General features: G+C 32.1%; 1 protein-coding gene across 1 annotated transcript in view; it reads left to right on the plus strand.

Moving 5' to 3' along the window:
• Window positions 1-21,465, plus strand: part of LOC145292956 (E3 ubiquitin-protein ligase RNF181-like) — a 44,466-nt gene that overhangs the window by 9,982 nt on the left and 13,019 nt on the right. The window contains exon 3 of the mRNA XM_080139168.1: window positions 19,630-19,709. Within this exon, the coding sequence (XP_079995294.1) occupies window positions 19,630-19,709 (80 nt within the window). The remainder of the gene's footprint in view (window positions 1-19,629; window positions 19,710-21,465) is intronic.

Consider the following 21,465-nt stretch of genomic DNA (forward strand, 5'->3'; position numbering starts at 1 on the left):
CAGAGATTACAGTTAGGATGTCTGCTGTGGAATGGGCTTGTCTAAATCCATATTGTTGGTCAGTCAGAAGTTTAGCATCTGTAAGGTGATGGACTAGAGCATGGTTAATTAATGCCTCAAGTATTTTGGCAAAAATAGGGAGGAAGCTAATGGAGCGATAATTTAATGAGTCAGTTCTTTCGCCAGAATTCTTGATTACAGAAGCAGTTTTCCAACAACCCGGAAAGCAAGATTCATTAAGGCATTTGTTGTAGAGTTTGGAGAGAACTGGAGCTACTTCGGCTGAGCACTTTTTTAATAGCACAGCTGGGATGAGATCGGGTCCACATGCTTTTGAAGTGTCAAGGTTTTTTATAATAGCATTCACGTGGCGTCATCCGCATAGGAAAGTCAGGTAAGGGGTGGTTGAAAGGGTCCAATGTGGGGTTTGAGGCAAACCGACTGGCAAGCATGTTAGCCTTCTCGGTTGGTGAGCAAACAACCTCCTGATTGTTGGTAGTGGGGGAATTGTTGATTGCTCATTATTTACTACACTGTTGTAGATTTTCCAGAAGTCATGAGTTCCTAATTTTTGTGCTTCGATGCGATTTTTAGTGGTTTCAGTAAATTCTCTCTTAGCTGTCGCTATTTCTTTCTTAACGTTACTTCTAGCTGTGTATGGAGTATTGCTGTCATATTTGGGCTGGTGCATCTGCTACTAGTCTCTCACTCCTAGACAAGGTTCAAAGGAGAGTCGCCAATCTGATAGGCCCTGGACTGGCATCTAACCTTCAGCCTCTGTCCCATCGACAAAATGTTGCATCCCTCTGCCTGTACTACAAGTATTTTAATAGTGAATGCTCTGACCAACTGCAAGCACTTGTACCGCCACGGCGTAAACACCCTCGACAAACCCGATAGGCAGCTAAATCCTATCCCCACACAGTAGAGATCCCTAGATGTAAAAGATCTTTCTACTCCAGTAGTTTCTTCCCCAGAACCGCTAGACTCTGGAATTCTATTCCAGGTCCCTGCTTCCCCAACTGTACTGACGTGCAGAAGTTCAAGTTTAACGTGAACTGACATCTTGCTGCCCAAATCCCTACATAGTACCCCACTAGTTGTTGCCCCTGATAGTAGTCCCCTAGACCAAAGTGGCAATGTGCCTTGTTTGGGGTGAAAATGTAATAAAAAAATAAAAAAATTTGAAGTAACAAAAAAGATGACTTATTTAGTTCTTCCCCAGAAAGTTAGGTCAGGTGAGGTTTTGGGGGTTACAGGTCATTTATGTGGATTGTGATCACATCCACTAGATATTATGGATTATGGATCATCTACATGGACAATTACTAATATATATATACTAGCAGGCTGCCTGGCGTTGCTTGCGGAATCTATTTGTATTTTTGCCCGCCATACATAACGTCATATATGACGCCATCTACTATGATGCCATAACATCTATATATCATATATGCCATGATGTTATTGTGAACAAACAAACACAAATATGGATTTATTATAAAACATATATAAATATGTATATATATATCATGAACAACTTCCTATCCATTGTTAAATAAACCGATTACCCCCTGTCTTTTATCAATGATGTGATACTATCAGTGTCCCCCACCCCAAGTGTTGGGAAGTAGGGGAGAAAGAGAAAAAGAAGCATATGATAAAAGAAAGGGAGAAATAGGTTTATTGAACAATCGATAGGAAGTTGTTCACTAGGGAGGGGGGCACAAAGGAAAGTTAAAGTAGGATTTGTTAATGAAGGTGTGGTGGACAAAAGACTGGACACAAATAGGAGATATATGTAGAGTTTTAAGATTAGTCATGAGTTTTATGATGGTTGAGAGTAGTTTGCAGACATTCAGAGGTGTGGTTGTGGGTTCACAACAGTTACATATTAAGGAACGTGGCAGTTGGTAGCTCGGAAGTCCCCTGAGAGAGATTGGAGTTGAAACCAGGTGAAAAAAAAACACTGAAAACTGCCACGATCAGACAATTATCAAAGGACAATGTTGGGGTACCTATTTCTACATTACATGACAGTATCACACACATACATACACACAGAGCTTAACTGATTTATATCAAGTACTTGTTTCGTTTTATTGTAATGTGATCACGAAGGTGATCAGGTTATATATATTAGTGGCCTGGCAATGCCACAGGGGAGACAACCAAGCAAAAAACCCTAAGCAGCAAAACTGAAGCTGGCCTTCCAAGACACTATATATACAAATGTATGCTAATTTGGGCATATTTTATTGGTTCAAAAATATAAGTTCTTTTTTACCAGTTGTCATAAAATTTTAATTATAGATTAGGATTATAATCTTCAAAAAGCCTGCAAATTTTCATATAGTTTTATCCCATAGATATGAGTATTTCAGTATTCAATTTCGCTACTAGTATATATATATATATATATATATATATATATATATATATATATATATATATATATATATATATATATATAATTATTTATTTCAACCTCAGGAATTTTGCTTAAATCATTACAAGTTGATTCAATCAACAGGACAATAAAATTATTCTACCGATCTCATCAGACAATCTAAGCCAAAATAAATTTGAAGAAAGATTCTTTTAAATGACAAATAAGCCTCAAGAGTAGGAGTGCTGGATATATAAGGGAGAAGGAGGGATGAAAGGGAAAAGGGGTGGGGAGAGAAATATAGATTATATGTAGTTGGAATTGTAATTAAAGATTAAGGATAGAAGGAAAGAAATAAAAATGAATAAAAAAGAAAGGAGGAGATTATTTGTTAAGAGGAAAAAAAGAAAAAAGGGGAGAAAGGGAAAATACAAAAGAGTTAGAAAGAGAGACCGAAAGGGATAAATAATGAAGAAGAGTATGTCAAACCAAACACGTGTTAGTAAGAGGCAGCAGTAATTTGTGAGTGCCAACAAAGTCAGAATTCAGGTAGAGTTGTTGCGATGTCCATCTGATTGTGGTAGTGGTAGGGGCAGATAGAGCAAAGATACGTCCAGTTCAAAAGAAGATATATAGATGTATCCAATAAAGATGAAAAGGATAATGATTATAGATTTATAATTAGTAAAAGTTGTCAAATAAACGGAAGCTGTAATATATTTATGGAATTGTACATAAGTTGGACGAGAGGGGGAGATGCAGAGTTATTTAAATTTATTTTTGGAACAATCAAGGTTTTAACTAACATAGATTGGATAATTTTATTTACGGAAACTTGAGTAAGGTAAATCAATAAGAGGTATATAGTTATTATTATAATTATTACTAATCGGATAATGGATAGATAACTATTATTATTATTACTAATGGGATAAAAGATAAATAACTATTATTATTATTACTAATTGGATAAAGGATAAATAACTATTATTATTATTATTATTATTATTATTATTACTACTACTAATGGGATAAAAGATAAATAATTATTATTATTATAATTATTACTAATGGGATAAAGGATAAATTATTATTATAATTATTACTAATGGGATAAAAGATAAATAACTATTATTATTATAATTATTACTAATAGGATAAAGAATAAATAACTATTATTATTATTATTATTATTATTATTATTATTATTACTACTACTAATGGGATAAAAGATAAATAATTATTATTATTATAATTATTACTAATGGGATAAAGGATAAATAACTATTATTATTATTAATACTAATGGGATAAAGGATAAATAACTATTATTATTATTACTAATGGGATAAAAGATAAATAACTATTATTATTATAATTATTACTAATGGGATAAAGGGTAGATAACTATTATTATTATTATTACTAATGAAATGAAAGATAAATTATTATTACTAATGGGATAAAGGATGAATAACTATTATTATTCTTATTATAATTATTACTAATGGGGTAAAAGATAGATAACTATTATTATTATAATTATTACTAATGGAGTAAAAGATAAATAACTATTATTATAATTATTACTAATGGGATAAAGGATAAATAACTATTATTATTATTAATGGGATAAAGGATGAATAACTATTATTATTAATGGGATAAAGGATGAATAACTATTATTATAATTATTACTAATGGGGTAAAAGATAAATAACTATTATTAAATTATTACTAATGGGATAAAGGATAAATAACTATTATTATTATTATTATTATTATTACTAATGGGATAAAGGATGAATAACTATTATAATTATTACTAATGGGATAAGGGATAGATAACTATTATTATTATTATTACTAATGGGATAAAACATAAATAACTTATTATTGCTAATGGAATAAAAAGTTAGGTAACTATTATTTCATGATTATTACTAATGCAATAAAAGATAAATTATTATTATTATTACTAATGGAAAAAAATATTTAATAATTATTGCTAATTGAATAAAAGATAAATAACTATTATTCTAGTTACTAATGGGATAAAAAGATAAATGTCTATTTTTAATTATTACTAATGGAATAAGATAAATAGCACTTATAATTATGATTACTAATCGAATAAGAGATAAAAAAAAGCTAATATTTTATAATTATTAATAGGATAAAAGATAAATAACTATTATAATTATTATCATTACTAATGGAATAGAAGATAAATTGCCTTAATTTTATGATTATTAATGGAACAAAAGATAAAACTATTATAATTATTTTTACTATTGGGATAAAAGATGAAAACTATTATTTTATAATTATTACTGATGGAATAAAAAATAACTAACTATTATTATTACTTATGGAATAAGAGGTAAATAACTATTATTGTATAATTATAACTAATGGAATGAAGGAAAATAAACTTATTATAACTAATGAAATAAAAGATAACTATTATTTTATAATATTAATGAGATAAAGGATAAATAACTTATTATTATTACTACTACTAATGAAATAAAGTTAAGGTGATCTGCTAAAGTAAGGTGTGTTGAATGAAAGTACTTCAGTATGGTGTGAAGTTGCTAAGGAGGTGGGATTTGTAATGGTTGCAAACAATTGACAGTTCACTTCTAATATTTAGTAGTTCGTCTCTATCTTTAAAGTTAGTGATAAAATATTTTTCATGCAGACAAAGAAAGCAAGATGAATATAGGGATTTACAAGTAATAGATTTTTTGAGAATTTACCATTTTATGATGGTGTAAGATTATTTTGGATTAGGCTTAAGTAGCGGTTAGTTAGGGTGGTTTTGTTCGGGTGTTTGGGTTGGTAAAGGAGCATTTGTGGACTCGGAAACGATCTTTAAACAAGGTGCCAACAAGCCTGATATAATACTTTTTATTATTTCAATTTTCTATTGGTGCAATGGTGGCCTTCTAGACAACTTCAGATTGTAAACATTGTTGTTCAAGTGGGTATTCTGCCTTATTTTTGCAGTTGCAGCTTTGCATGTTATTAATATTATAATTATTGGTGTTATTGTTTAGTATTCTATTATTGTTTTTCATTATTTTTTCTAAACTATCACTGAAACTGTAGCTGAGCTTTATAGTATTTTTATTAAATATTTTATGCAATATGTTGTTTGAGGGGAAATGAGTGTTAACTAATTTAAAAAATTTTTTCCCAAGTTTACCCCTGATCATAATATATATATATATATATATATATATATATATACACACATACAGGCATGTTTTATTGAACAGTAGGGATAAATCCTGTTCATTTCTCTTGCAATCCGTTTCCCCCCTCCCATTTAGTGGGCTAATGTTTGAACATTCTGTGTGAATGTAAAAAGAAATTTGCCATAGTCACAAACGTTTTCAACTTCCATGAGTTGTCTTCAGGTGAGTGATGAATTAAAAATTGTGTTTAATGAATTTATTGAAAAGTCATTTAAAACCTTAAAAGCACTTAAGAGTGCCTTCCCCTTCATATTGAGCCTGATTGATGGTCGTTTTGTTTATGCGAATGAGTAGAGCTTCCATGATCGGGAGGCGCAGGTTATAATGTGAGACAGCTAAAATGGCGGTGTTTTTATTAAATGTTTCTAAATTCGTTTTTGGTTTGTCATGTGCGAGGTGTTGGTAGATGGAGCTGTTAGGGGATGACAGGTGACATGTTAGCCAGCAAGATGTACTGGTTCTAGTCATGCCGATGTAAGACTTGTTTTTGGAGACACATTCTCCTATAGGACATTTAAAAACATACATGGCATTGCTAGTTTTTTGTAAATTGTCATTAGGTGTCGAGTTATTGCTTATTAGTAAATGAGGTGTTTTAAGTTTTTTATAATAAATGATGAATTTTTTTTGTGGTGGAAATGTGTTTATGTATGATATTATTATCCCTGCTGTTCAATGAAACCTGCATAAGAGAAAAAAATGCTTCCTAAATATATATATATATATCAGGCCGCCTGGCATTGCTCGGTCATAAAATACGTTTAAATATGATATTTTGATTAATGCAGATTTCATATTTATTATATTATATTGTACCCAATATATAGTAATGATTTAAAAAGTTAAAAAAAAAATTACTTGTGTGCCACCACGAGAATCGAAACCAAAACGTTTAGCTTACGATTTACTTTTCCCTTTGATGTTAATGCCTGAGCTATGAAGACATGTTTGCAAGGCTAAAAATTAAAATATGAACCAATAGCTATTATATTACACATGCATATTCGTAATGCTGTCGTTCGACCTTCAACTGGCAAATTCCATTTCTTCAATATTCACACTTTTGCACTGATTTTCCCTGGCTAAAACCCAAATACATAGTTTTGCATGGGTTCAGATACCTTATATATTAAGTTTCATGTCTGTAGACTAAAAACTGACAGGAGTTTGATAGGCAAAATTTTTTAAACAAATATATATATATGCATACATAAAGATATATACAGAAAGAGGTTTGTGTTTGCTATAACCTTTTTACACAAATATTATGCAAGTTAAATCATGTAAAATATCTGCATGAATATAATTACACGTAATAGTTAAAGATGATCATCCCAGTAGAAAACCAAAAAAACTAAGAGGAAATTAATTAAAATGAATGTTTAAAAGAATATGCAAATTAGCTAGATCTTTTGCATATGAATGCAATTCCACGACCCATATATAAAGTTGTATTTTATTTTTTTAATAAATAGAAAAGGGGTTTTTAATATGAATATCAGTACACAAAAAAAAAATTATAGGAGTATAGATATATAACGTGCGTGTGCATGTACTAGACAAACCATGTAAAGCTAGAGGTCTAGTATAGTACTAGAACTCTGAATCTTGTTTGTTATCTTGTATGTTTGTTTATATCATTGTTATGATGTGTCACACAAAGAAATGTGTTACCGCCAGGCATAAACTGTAATTTTCTTGATTCAAACTAAAATATGGAAAAAAAAAAAATTTTAATATTGTTATCTGATACCAAACTCTACTTTTGATCTCAAAGATATTAATAAACACAATACATTTAAACAAAACAGTGAAATGAGATTGCATAAAAATGGCTGATTTATTAAATGGGGATATTGATAAAGTAGGCATAATAAAACAGGATAAACCAGATAGTGCTTGATTTCTGATTTGACTGATGATTTTTGCATTGAAACAAATGCTGATCAACATTCTTTATTGTGAACATCTCATATGTGGAGTGTGATAATTTCATAAACATAAATTTCTTATGAAATTTCAAATAAAATAACTTACTTTAAAAAAAAAATTTTATTAAAAGTGCAAGTAAAGACTAATTGTGTTATTTTTATTTTTATAATTTTGTTAATTTTTATTGTATAGTTTTTCAATAATGTTCTTTTCTTATATTTTATTTCAATAAATCGCTTCACAATAGAAATACTGAAGAACAATAAAAGTGAAGGAACTGATTTATTTTGTCACCATTTCTGGTAGCAGACACACCGGAAGTTAGGAAGTACGTTAGCAAACTATAAATCGACAGGTAAATAAGTATGATCAGCATAAACTATGGCCAACAAAGAAAATTAGATTGTAAAAGTAATTCTCAAGCAAAGAGGTTCGTTTACACGTATAAAACATGATCTCAAAGTTATGCTATTGATTTGACTGACCCAGTTGATATAATAATAACATGCAAGAAGGAAGAACAGATGTACACAAATCTAAGACAATGGCAGAATCATGAGGAAATGACCTCCAGACCATAATTGAAGGGCAACATTGAATGCTAATAAAACTAAGCTGCTCTCTTTTAACAATTACAAGACGTCTCTCCAACCACCGATATCTATGACAAATAGCACCCTACCTGAGAATTCTTCCTTCAAACTCCTTGGTTTAACATTCACAGGTAATATAAACTGGAACAAATACATTGAGGACATTGCAAGGGCTGCTGAAAAAAAGCTGGGGGTCCATCTATGATGCTAGAAGACTACGCACACCTGAGAGTATCCTGTACCTCTACAACGTCACCATTTTTCCCATGCATGAAGTGTTGTTGCCACATGTGAGTTGGTGCATCTACCACTAGTCTCTCCCTCTTGGATAGCATCCAAAAAAGAGTCTTCTATCTAATCGATCCCATTTTGTCAACTAAGCTCCGACCCCTGTTCCATCGCTGCAATGTTGCATCTCTGTGCCTGTTTTGCATATATTTTGATGGAATGTTTTCTGATGAACTTGTTGCACTTGTGCCCCCTCAACGTACATATCCCCGACAAACCTGCTTAGCAACAAAATCACACTCCTTTGCTGTTGATGTCCCTAAATGCCAGAAAGCTTTCTAATCTAATAGTTTCTTCCCTTGAACAACTAGACTTTGGAATTCCCTTCTTGCTTCCCTGATTGTACTGATATGCAGAAGTTTAAATGTAACGTAAACTAACATCTTGTTAATCTTCCCTAAACATGGTCCCAAATAGTAGCCCCCTTATGTACAAGTGGCAATATGCCTTGTTAGGGGTGAACAGGAATAAAAAAAAAAAAAAAAAAAAAATGTCTGCTAATAAACCAAGTGACCTCTGTCGATTCATACCAAAGACTAAAAAATGTTTTTATGTTGGTGCAAAAATAATGTCGGTTTTTTATGTTCAACTATATATAAAAAAACGACATTATTTTTGCACCAACCTAATTCTTGATGACCCTTTGCTAAATACTTTGCATTATAAGGTGAGGATCAAGGGTAAGTGGAATAATCTTAGGAAAGAAGTGATTCTCTCTTCCCTGCACCTCGGTGTAATAGCTGATGAAAAGGGAGCTTTCAGGTCACCCTTCATTATAGTCAACCACTTTTGTGGCCTTGTAGAGGTACAGGATACTTTCAGGCATAAGTAAGCCCACCTTCCTTGCAGCAGCCGTGGCAATGACCTCAATTTATCTGTTTCAACTCATGTTCCCTGTGAACATTAAGCCGAGAAGCTTAAATGAAATACTTTCAGGTAATCATTAACCATAGCTATTAATGGTTGAGAAGGTTTCTTGTAATTATTAAAGGAAACAAACTTAGTCTTGGCAGCATTGAATGTTACTATCCTTTTATGTCCCCATTCCACTACAGACTGGAGGTCTTCCTTTAGGGTTTCTGCCATTGTCTTGGATATGTGTTCATTTGTTTTCCCCTCATGTTTGTTATACAGTGTGGTGTCGCCAGCAAATATACCCAATATAGACAATTTTATCAGGGAGGTCATTTATGAATATCAAGAATAATAAAGGTCCAAGGATCGACCCCTGAGGTACACTTGCATTTATATCATATTGTTTTGACATATGACCATCGAGGACAACCTGGATTCTATTCTTATTTAAGAAGGATTTAATTATGTTAAGTATTCGTCCAGTAATACTATAGAATTTGATCTTCATGAGAATACCATCGTGCCATACCTTGTCAAAAGCTTTAGATAAGGGCTACTACCCTCTCCTCCCCTGCCTTATCCAGGGCATGTTCAGAGATTACAGTTAGGATATCTGCATATCTGCAGTAGAACGGGCTTGCCTAAATCCATATTGTTGGTTGGACAGAAGTTAAGTAATTTTAAGCTGGTGGACTAGAGCTTGATTAATTATGGACTCAAATATTTTGGCAAAAAGAGGGAGGAGGTTAATGGAATGATAATTTAATGTATCAGTTCTTTTGCCAAAATTCTTGTAAACTAGTGCCACAGAAGTAGTTTTACAGTAGTCAGGTAAGCAAGATTCGTTAAGGCATTTGTTAAAAAGTTTGGAGAGAACTGGATCAACCTCAGTGGAGCATTTTTTTAATAGTACAGCTGGGATGAGATCAGGTCCACATGCTTTTGAGGTGTTTAGGTTTTTATGATATTATGTACTTGAGAAGTAGTGATTTTCAAATCATCTAGTTTGGTTTCTGTCCACAAAGGAAAATCAGCGAGGGAGTGGTTTGCTCGGTTCAAAGTAGAGTTTGAGGCAAACTGACGGGCAAGTATGTTAGCTTTCTCAGTTACTGTGTAAACAACCTCATGATTATTGGATAGTGGAGGATTTGTTGATTGTCCATTATTTACTACACTGTTGAAGATTTTCCAGAAATTAGGGATTCCTAATGTCTGCACTTCAATGCGTTTTCTAGTGGTTTCGGTATATTCTCTCTTAGCTGTCACTATTTCTTTCTTACAATTACTTCTAGCTTCTATAAACTTTTGTCTGTTTGTACTGGACTTATGTCGGATAAATCTGCGGTATACATGTTGCCTTTGAGGAATGGCAGCTGTGCAAGTAGAAGTAAACTATTGGGGAGAGTGGGGTTTGCTATAGAACTTCCATGAGGGAACATGTGCTTCAATTGCTACTTTGAACCATTCTGTGGTCTCATTTGCACACTGTTCTACAGGAAGAAAAAGCTATTTCCCCATGGGGCATCTCTGATGTGATCTCTGATGGTATCTCAGTCAGCCTTATTGAGCAATGGCTCTTCAACTTGGGGTTGAGTATTTAGAGTGATGTCTATCATTATCACAGCATGATCAGTATTCCCAAGTAAGCAATGGGTATTTGTTACACAATCCTCAGGAACTGTTGTCAGAAATAGGTCCAGAAGCACGATCTTGGAGACTGGTTGTGTTACTGTCAGTGTCAAGGAATAGGATATAGCAAAGTTAGGGATGATGCTACTAGCTGTGTCTTTGTAGTTAGAGAAGCCAAGCCAATTATTGTGGTGGGCGTTAAAGTCACCAAATACATGAATTTGAGCGATTATGTCAAGGGAAAGTGCTACATCTATGCTGTCAGAATGATTAATTGATGCAATCTTGAGTCAAGGGAGAGCAATAAAAAAAATATAAGTAGCTAATGCTGTGTTGTAAAGTTAGTTTAAAGCACATGAAGGCCTGGTCATCTGATTCTGGTTTAGATTTCCTAGTCATGGGGAGAGTGTTACAAATATAGACTCAAAGTCCGTGCATGTGTCTGTCAGAATCCTTACGACAAAGTGGAAGATAACCAGACACGTTAAAGTGGTTAGAGTGGATGGAGGAGTGCAAGTTAGTTTCACTTAGTGCTAAGATATCCAGGAACTTTGCTAGGTGAAATGATTCTACATCATCTAAATTAGTTCTAAGTCCACAGATATTTGTAAATGTGAGCCTCAAGGGAGGCAGCGAAATGCTGTTCGAGTGTGTGTCTAGCTTGATCGTCATTTTGGATCGAGCTGTCATTTTATTTCACAGTTTCAGTTTAAGGTGAGAGGTGCTAGACAAAGTGGATGTGTATAGCCACCATCATGCAACACAAGTAGACTATCAGCCGACACCTCATCCACAGAAATGTGGCCTCAGGAATGCCCACCAGAGATGAATGCAGGGTCCCTTTCCATGCATGATATGGCACTACAACCATCCCGATATTATACAACTAATAATGGAGCAGCCGCTCTAAGCACTACCAAAGAGCTACTGTACTGTCAAACAGGTACCCTCAAACTTGTTAGAAAAGAGTGACCTAGTTCAATCATGTTAGTATACATGGTAAACAAGCACCCACAAAATGCTCAGGTTTAGGGGAAGGGAATGAGAAGGATGTGAGGGACGGCATTTATTGTCCTAGTCAGAAAACCAGGCTAAGCACTGGGCGTCTCTAATGAGTCCCTCTTACTGCACCTCTACTCCTGGCTAATAGGCAAAGGAGTATGCAAGCTGGCCAATAAGTAGAGCCTACCTACTCTTTAAGCAGTTTAGGTTTGCAAACCGGTGATTTGTTCAAGTCACCAGCTCTAGGGAGGCCTCCCTCCCCAGTTTGATATCAAGTAGGGGTGTACCGATCAATCGGCAGGTAATCGGTAATCGACTTAATCGATCACTTTGCTGATTAATCGGTAATCAGCAAATTTGCCAATTATCTACTTTTCTCTTTTCTATAAAATTTAAATCATTTCATCACTGTCAAGTGACCCATCAGATATCTTTGACATGTTAATATGGTAACTGCTAATTTAACTTAACATTTGTTAAGTGTCTGACCATCATTATGTTTTTTTTTGTCTTTATTAAATAAAATTACAAAATACAATTTGTAATTCTTAAATGAATATAATTAAACAATTAGATAAGAAAACGAAATTACAAACTAACTACAAAATACGAATTGTAATTCTTTAAGTGAATAAGTATAAGCTGAAGTTTTGTACCTGCTACTGCTCTACGTCCTCTTCTGTTCTAGCTGCCTGCTTCCTCTGCCTCATAGTCTCCTCAGAATCTTTAGTTGAATACTTTTAAGTTGTAATGTAGAAACATTAAACTTCTCATGATGCAACCTGTTCCTCATAGGTTCATACACATTACCACCTGTACTGAAGAGTTCTTTTGTACACTTAACCATAAGGAATTTACTCCTTTTGAATTTAAATTGTGATGCTTGTATTTCTGTTGTAGTTGCAATTTCCAGGTTTCACTCAGCTTCTACCTGCTCTAAGTTTTGATTTGTTACTGTAGGTTTATTTGAAGCTAATTCATCAAACAGGCTTGAAAGAGATACAGTTTTACTTTCACTTTGATCTTTTTGAATAGAGCTTGAAGTAGTGTAGCCTGCCGATTCTGTTTCATTATCATCAGTAGAAAGTAGAAGATGTAGAATCCAATTCTTAGTGTTTTCCATGTCATTCTTTTGAAATGTAAATGTGAATCTTGAATCTAGGAAAGTAGATACGCACAAGTTTTTATCATTTAGATTGGATGAATATCTTGTTTCCATGTGATTCATTGAATTGTTCAACAGTAAAAGGATTCTGCTAAAGTCAGAAATATCAGAATTAGATTGGACAGCTTTTGAAAGAAATAACCTCAATGTTAAAATTGTACGTATTATCATTCATATCATTGAAGTTCTGTGACTTGCTTCTTTGATGATTTCTTCAAATGGATTTAGTAACTGGATAATTTCTTGAACAAGTCCCCAATGGTAAAGTGTTAAGGTAGGAATATTATAGTGTCGTAAATTCTTATATGAAAAATGTGAATGTATCTCTTATTAAAAAATTCTGGTTTGTGTGAATCATTTGGCTTCACATATATGCCACGAAGAAGTCCTTTCTGATTAATGTTTACGAGATAAAAAATGTTCTGTTATTCTGAAAAATAGCCAAGTTTGTTTGCTTATTTTAAAACTGGTAAACATTAATCAGAAAGGACTTTTTCTAGGTACTCAATGTAAAGCAGAACGGTTTACACAAACCAGAAATAAATCATTTGTAAACAATCACAGCGTTAACTTGAACAAAGCCAATACAAAAATAAAGATGTTAAAACAATAAAAAATATAATAGTAATTATGCAGAGAACGTTTTGGAAACATATTTCTTAACATGTGGAGTAGAGGGTGTTTTTCTAACTAGTCTGTACTTTCACCTAACAATTTAATAAACAATACAAACAAGTGACTTGTGCCACAAGCATTGAAGGACAACTGAAGTTTTTTCTCTATATGTGTTTGACTGGGGAATAGGTTGAGGAAATCACCTCAATTGGACCATTGTGATCAGGGCCAAGTGAAGAATTCAACAGAATCGCAAAGAAATACCAATTGTATAAAGAACTCTATTGTTAACATGCAGTTCTTTTATTAAAATTGAATTAATGTTGGACATGTACGTTTACTTAATTACATCACCATGATAAACAAAGTGAAAAATGCTGCATAAAATTATTACATTTTCTTGAGGATACTATTTAAGAAATACATGGTGTAAAGAGCTGACATTTGGATACAGCATTCTACAATAGGTATTGATTAGGCATGCAAAATTCCAGATCTTTTAATAGTTTTTGTGATATATGATTTTGAAATTATTAGTATATGTTTATGACATTTGGTACTTTATTTCTGCCACCAAAATTGAACATATCACCATTTTTATCGACTTATAATGAAGTAAGTTGAAGCTGGAATTGTTTTTAAAAAAAGAGGCATAATAATCATTATGTATAGAATTATATTGAATGTTCATATTTACTGTCATTTAATTCAGTTTTATTTGATGATGATTTAAAAATTGTCCATCAGTGCAATTTTGCTATTATAAAATGATGCAATGCTCACTTTTCGCACCTCAAAAATGGAGGCTGAAATTGAATTAGAAATAATTGTACTTTTACTTTCTACTGTCTTCTTATATTAGGAGCGAGGAAAGCATCTTTACTCGTTACTTTTTTGTCAGTTGGTTTTAAAGTTGCCATGTTATAATTTACACATGTTCGCACTTCTTCATCCTCAGCAGTGGGTAGTGTATACTACTGATCATCAGTGGAAAGTAGATGTAGAATCCAATTCTTAATATGTTTTCTATGCCAAAAAATTAATATTTGAATCGAGTAGATATACACAAGCTTTTATCATTTAAATAGGATGAATATCTTGTTTCGATTGATAACCTGAATTCTTCAACAATGGTAAAGATTCCACTAAAGTCAGAAATACTAGAATTAGATTGGACAGCTTTCGACAAAAATAACCTCAGAGCTAAATTTGTACATATGGTTGATGGGCTGTAACTTGCTTATTTGGTGATTTCTTCAAATGAACTCAGGAACTGGATATTTTTTCAAACAAGTCCTCATTGGTAATTTGTTAAGATAAGAATCTTATCAACAGCACACATTACAAGAGCTTTTCATTGTTCTTAAATTATTTTCAACATATAATATGTTGAATTATACCATGTGATCACATCTTGAATGAGTTTGTTTTTCCAAATTTAGCTGATTTTGTATTTCACTTAATTTACTAATTGCTAATAGAAAACGATTAAAGTGAGAAACTGTATTTCTGTTAGATGTAATGGTTGTTTTCATAGCCTGAGTTACAATGTATGATAGTTATTCTAAATCACATTCTCTGACATTAGCAACTATATTTGTTCCTGAATCCTGCAAGACTAAGAAAATTTTATTGATGATTTTATACTCATCCAGAGTAAGTGCAATTCTTCACTTATTATTGCACCTGTGTGTGCACCAGGGAATGGAACCACTCTAAGCACAGCTCTGTACTGTTCAAAGTCAATTGAAAACCAATGACCTGTCAAACTCGGAAAAAGAGCATTATCTTCTGTAGCTGTCCAAAAATCTGTAGTTCATGAAATGTTGCTAATTTCAACAAGAAACTGTTGAATTTTTGTTTTACTTTTGTAAATATATCGAAAATTATTTTGCAGTGAAGTACGTTATTGATGGAATGCTGTAATTTTAACAAAGTTTTGCAACAAGCCAATGTCAGATGTTACAGAATATGGTTTAATATCAACAGCAATCATTTCTCTTATCAAATAATGAATCTCTTGTGATCTGCGATCATTAATATCCCAAATTTTCTTTTTGGCCAATATTGATTCTATAGTAGTTTAATGTTTCACTGAAGGCTCGTAGTTGCTGCCACTTGTTCCTGGAATGTCTGTCCCTGAATATTCATTGTGCTTCCTTTTCTTATTTGCAACTTTTGCTTCTTTTGAATGAACCTTTTCTAATATGGTTTAACATATTAGTTGTAAAAGTTTTTACTGATTTGTCACCTTTGGATGTGATGGTTTGACATAACTTGCAAGCAGCTGTTATTCTTATTCTTGGGATTGACATCAAAATACTTCCAGTAGAAAATGGTTGCCATAATGGTTGAAGTTTTTTTTAATATTTAGTTAAGTAATTTAAATATGTAAAAAAAATTATGTCTGATATCTAATTAGTAATTTATCTCAATAAACTATGCATTATCTAAACCAGAAAAATAAAAAAAATATATGCAATGGTAGCAATAGTCTGAAAATGACTATGAGTATGACTGATGAAGAATGTTTTATTTTCGATTCGCACATCGTTGCAATTTACTATACAATTCCTCAACATGAAAACTGGAGGGTGAAGTAATAATTTTCTTTGACAGTGATTTAAAGTAAAAAATAATGATGAGAAAGGAGGGAAATTTTTAATATGCTTACATATATTTCCTCAAATTTAGTGCATTTGTAAAAGTATATATGCTAACAAGGCATCATTGGATATGGTTTAGCGATGCATGTCTCTTCGATAAATTTTCACTGCCAAGCAAACTAGTGAATTAATTTGTCTTCCTTTCCAATATAATTAATATTAGTATCGTTTATGGCAACAAAATTTGCTGATAAATAGGTTTTAGAAAATCTATTAATCGGCCGATTATCAAATACTGATTAATCGGTAATTAGCCAATTTGATAATCAGTACACCCCTAGTGTCAAGACGTATGAATTCAGTGACACAGGTTTAACATAGAAGTTTTCCTTCTCCTAGATAGATGACCTGTCCAGATCTACGGGTCCATCAGCTCCGAGAGGGTTAGCCCCACATCTGGTTTCAAAACCAAGTATTTCTATGTCCCCCACATGAGTAGTTAGGATTAATCAAGTTAGTATCAAAGATAATTAGTATCTGCTGTGAAGTTACACTCCTCAAGTATTAAGATTGGAAGATGTGATTTTGAGTGGAAATGCGGGTGGGGGATATGCATGAGTGTAGATTTATGGTTAATGGCTATTAGTGTTCGACGAGGATTAAATATGGTTTGTGGATTAATAAATACATTGGAAAAACTATAGTATAAATAGTTAGTGTACGATTCAAAATGAGCTTCAGGTGTTAATTTTTATGTAAAGACAATCATCAGTACTTTGGCCCATCTAAGGGAAAGAAAGATATAGTTGCTACTTAATATAGATCACTTTAAGTATAAATACAAACTATGGCTAATAATATCTATCTTATAGATAAACTATAGAATATAGGTATAAGATAATGTATGCCTCCACAATAGATAACTATAGATGTTTAGTATCGATTTTTAAAGGTCAGCCTTCTAAAGTTAAGGACCAGAAGCTAAACCCCTCTTTTAAGGTACGTGCAAAGTATGTGATTTTATTGCAGCTTGGGGAGCAAAGCGATTGGTTATTTGTCAAGCTGGAACAGGACTTACAAGAATACAGTATTAAAAAACAATATACAGAGTTGGGTAAGGTTTAGGAATATAGGGATTTGGAATAATGTTTATCATGCAAAACAAACACAGGAGGCAAAGTAACTAGCCCTTTTAACTCGAAATTTAGAAAAGAATTTGTGCTAGTTATTTTAGTATCATACATAAGTAATCATATATATATATATGGCCAGTATAGGCCTTATATTTAGACATACACTTAGTCAAGGAATGATAATTTATGATTTTCAAAAAGAGTAAAGTAGTATCAGTAATTAAGAGCAGGAAAACAAGTTTAAGTGAATAAGCAATAATTTTAAATTACGCATACTTTGTAAGTAATTAAAAGTAAGAGGCTTGCTTTCCACAAAAGTTTCGACTACACGTTGTATTCAGCTATGGTTTCTATTTGTTTTTTTTTTTAACCTGTGGTCAGTACTTCATCACAGCAGGGGGTGTTTTGTTGATTTTTGGAAATTTATATTTTAGTTTATTTAGTAATATATCTTAGCAGGAAATAAAGATGGGAAATTAAATTTAAGTACATAATGCAACAACTTTACAATTATGGTCTAAACCAATCAAGTGAACAAATGTAGTATAAGTAGTATGCAAGCAAAGCCATTTGCTTTGTTTGTGAGAGAAATATTTAGAAAATGGGGAGTCAGGGTTCATTGTCCATGTCAGGAATCAAATTCCTCATATTGTAACTGCACCTGGCTAATAGACAAAGTATAAGTTAGGTGATAGGCAGAGCCTACCTACTCCTTAGTTGATATAGGTTTACAAACTGAGGAATTTGTAAATGTCACCAGTTTTAGAGAGATTGTCGACTATGCTGTCTTCTAAATGAATTAGCATAATTTTTTTTTCTTTTATAGAGATTTCTCTCTTACTATAGACAGAAGTGATATTATCATTTAAGCATGGTGAATAGACAATTCCGTTTTTACTATTTTTTTTTTAAATAAACAAAGAAATTATGGTTAAAATATACCTGAAATAATGTAAAAAAAATAGATACGGAAAAAAAATAATAAAAATAATAAAAATAATATAATATAAATAATAAAAAAATAAATAATAAATAAAAAAATAAATAATAAAATAAAATGATAAAAAAAAAAAGTGTTAGATTAACTTCATAGTTTCATACAAAACGACCGGATTAAGATTTACTTAGCTTCAGTCTTGGACATCCAAGGCTATGCATCATGATGATCACCCTGGTCACACTCGAATGAAGTTTGTGATACGAAGATACCAATCTATTTAGGAGGACATGGGGTTGCTGATTTAGGGGTTAAGGTGTTCTTTGGGTCACTCGGTAAGAAGTATTTTCTTTCTTTCTTTAGGGTGCTGTTAATTTTTGTTTGTATGCATACATCGTTTTTAAGGATATTAATGCTTAAAATTAAACGTATTTCAAACTGTTATATATTAATATATTTAAAAAGCATAAATAAAGTTTAAGGTGAAAACAGAAAGATAAAAAAGATTTTTAGGCAAAAACAAAATATAGATTGAGAAAAAATGGAAAGTGATATTACTTTTCTTTTTTATATATAAAAAGAAAATTGTATTTAATGGTTAAATGATTATTGACAATCTCTCAACACAATTGTGCAAATAATTTCAAGGACAAGGGAAATGATTCCAAATAATTAAAACTAAAAATTAAAAGATTTCAGAAAGCTGTTCTTTACATGGGATAGGGGAAGCATTGAAAAAATCAAATTTATCACTGGATAACTTCCTCTTCAAACACTCTCCAGAAACAGAGTTTAAAATCAGCCTTGTACATCATCATAATGCGTAAAAATTCCTGTTATTCACTTAAAATGATTTTTTTTATAAAAATAAAACAACTTTATCAATTTACATGATTTTTAGTGTACAATATTATTTTTTCCATCACAGGTATATCTTAGAGAGATATTAATCATACCAGTTATTATAGGTGCCACAGGGCTTATGAAGAAGAACCTGAAGTCTTACCTAACTAATCTTCCTGGTGAACCAAGTGCAAAAGAAATCCAGACAATTGCACTTAAGGGAACAACGAGGATACTAAAAGGAGCTTTTTTTTTTTTTTCTTTTTTTTTTTTTTTTTCGTTGGGGAGTGAAGAGAATTATGGGTTTGCACCTTTTTTATTTATTTTTTTTGTTACTAGTTTTCTAATTTACTATTTATAATTTTTTTTATTATTCTAGTGATAGAATGGGACCTTATCCGACAGCTAAAAAAGTAATTGAAGAATTACCAACTGAAATAATAACAAAAGAAGAAGCAGGTAAGATTCTCTTGATTAAAAATACTATATAATTTGACAGGGAATTAGCAATCTATTTTTCTACTGATGATGAGTCAAGCAACATTTATTTCGCAGAGGCATCTTGGAACATTTACCAATATAGCCAACAAAATAAAAAGGAGGTAAAAAAATAAATAAATGTTACTAAAGGCAAGAGAGTTACTCTTCTATTTACCTGGATAAGTTTTTTTGTGTTTTAACTTATCTTAAAGTGTCTATTTACTTTGAAACACAAATAGTGTTGAGTCTCGTTAGAACAAGAGAAAGTGGCTGACATTAGACCATCATCTTGGGAGTCTCGATGATCACTCAAAAATTGGAAATTAAATAAAATACTGGTGGAACATTACATTCTTGCATGATTGGTGACATTTATTCGGCAAGTTTCTACGAGTATTTTATTTAATTTTTGAGCAATTATCTAGACTCCCCAGATGACTGTGTAATGTCAGCTATTTTTGTCTTGTTCTAACTTAAAACTTAATGCTACTTGTGTTTTAATGTAAATAAACTCTTTAAAATGAATTGAAACATAAAACACTTATGCAGGTAGGTAGAAAAGTAACTAATACTGCCTTTGGTAACATTTGTTTTTTTGACCGCTTTTTCATTTTGCTGTCTATACTGCAAAATGCCTGATTGTTTCTTATACATTTTAATCATACAAAATACATACTAAAATATTTCTCAGTTTTGTGATTGAGTTATAAAAAAGAATTCATTTTAATTGTTATAAGTAGGGCTATGACAACAGCATATTCTTTTCATTGTTTTGACTCGAGTATATAGCCGACACAGTTAGACAACAGAGAACTGCATCACTCTGTATAAAAGCATATAAGATATATGGATACACACTCGAGGGTCAAAATAATGAAAAGAATATGCTGTTGTCTTAGTCCTAGTTATAAGTAACTCGACAAGTGATCCATCACATTCTGCCTCCCTCACCTGATGCTACCAGGTCAGTCTGCCTGAAGATACTGGCTTCCTGGCCTAAAATGCACCAAACATTGATGTTATTTGTTTTATTTTTTCCCTTTCTCTTTTCAAAACTCAATCATGTTCTGCAAAGTCAAAGACAAAAAGCAACAATTTTTCTCTACACAAACAGCCAAACCAAAATCAGCCTCTCACATCAGATGCTGTTTGAGTTGCCTTTTCTCTTACCTATTATTTTCGCCCCCCCCCTCGCTCACTCTGTTTAACAATCACAGGCAATAAAGAAGGGAAAGAATAAAATATCAAAATAGTCTATTATATAAGAAAAAAAAATGAAGGTATCACCACAAGTAATAATGCTATATTACCTGTAGCTAGAAAAATATTACAAACACAAATAGTCTAATTTGTGACATTTTTTTTTTTTTTTTTTTTAAATTTAACTGGCTTTGCAAATTCACTTTTTTAGATTCAAACTATCTAGCTGGAGTTCAAGGGGGTTACTAAATGAATCACTTTTTTCTAGTGGTTGTTTAAAAAAAAAAACAATGTTACAAAAATTGAATTCATCTATAAATAGCAAATAAAATTTTTCTTAAATTATACAAATTAAAAAATAAGAATAAAAATAATATAGGGTTTAGGGCTAGGAGCAAGGAGATATATAGGGTTCTCATGTTGCATTGTAAAGTCAGACTTGAATTTGATGATGAGACAACCACTGTTAACTATGACTAACCAGGATTTAGAGTGAGTGTCACAAAGAATTAAAAATAAGGCTATGTGGGGAAAA

The sequence above is a fragment of the Euprymna scolopes genome, chromosome 14 (genome assembly GCF_053919585.1).
Source record: "Euprymna scolopes isolate OS-2025 chromosome 14, ASM5391958v1, whole genome shotgun sequence".
In the NCBI taxonomy this organism is placed as follows: domain Eukaryota; kingdom Metazoa; phylum Mollusca; class Cephalopoda; order Sepiida; family Sepiolidae; genus Euprymna; species Euprymna scolopes.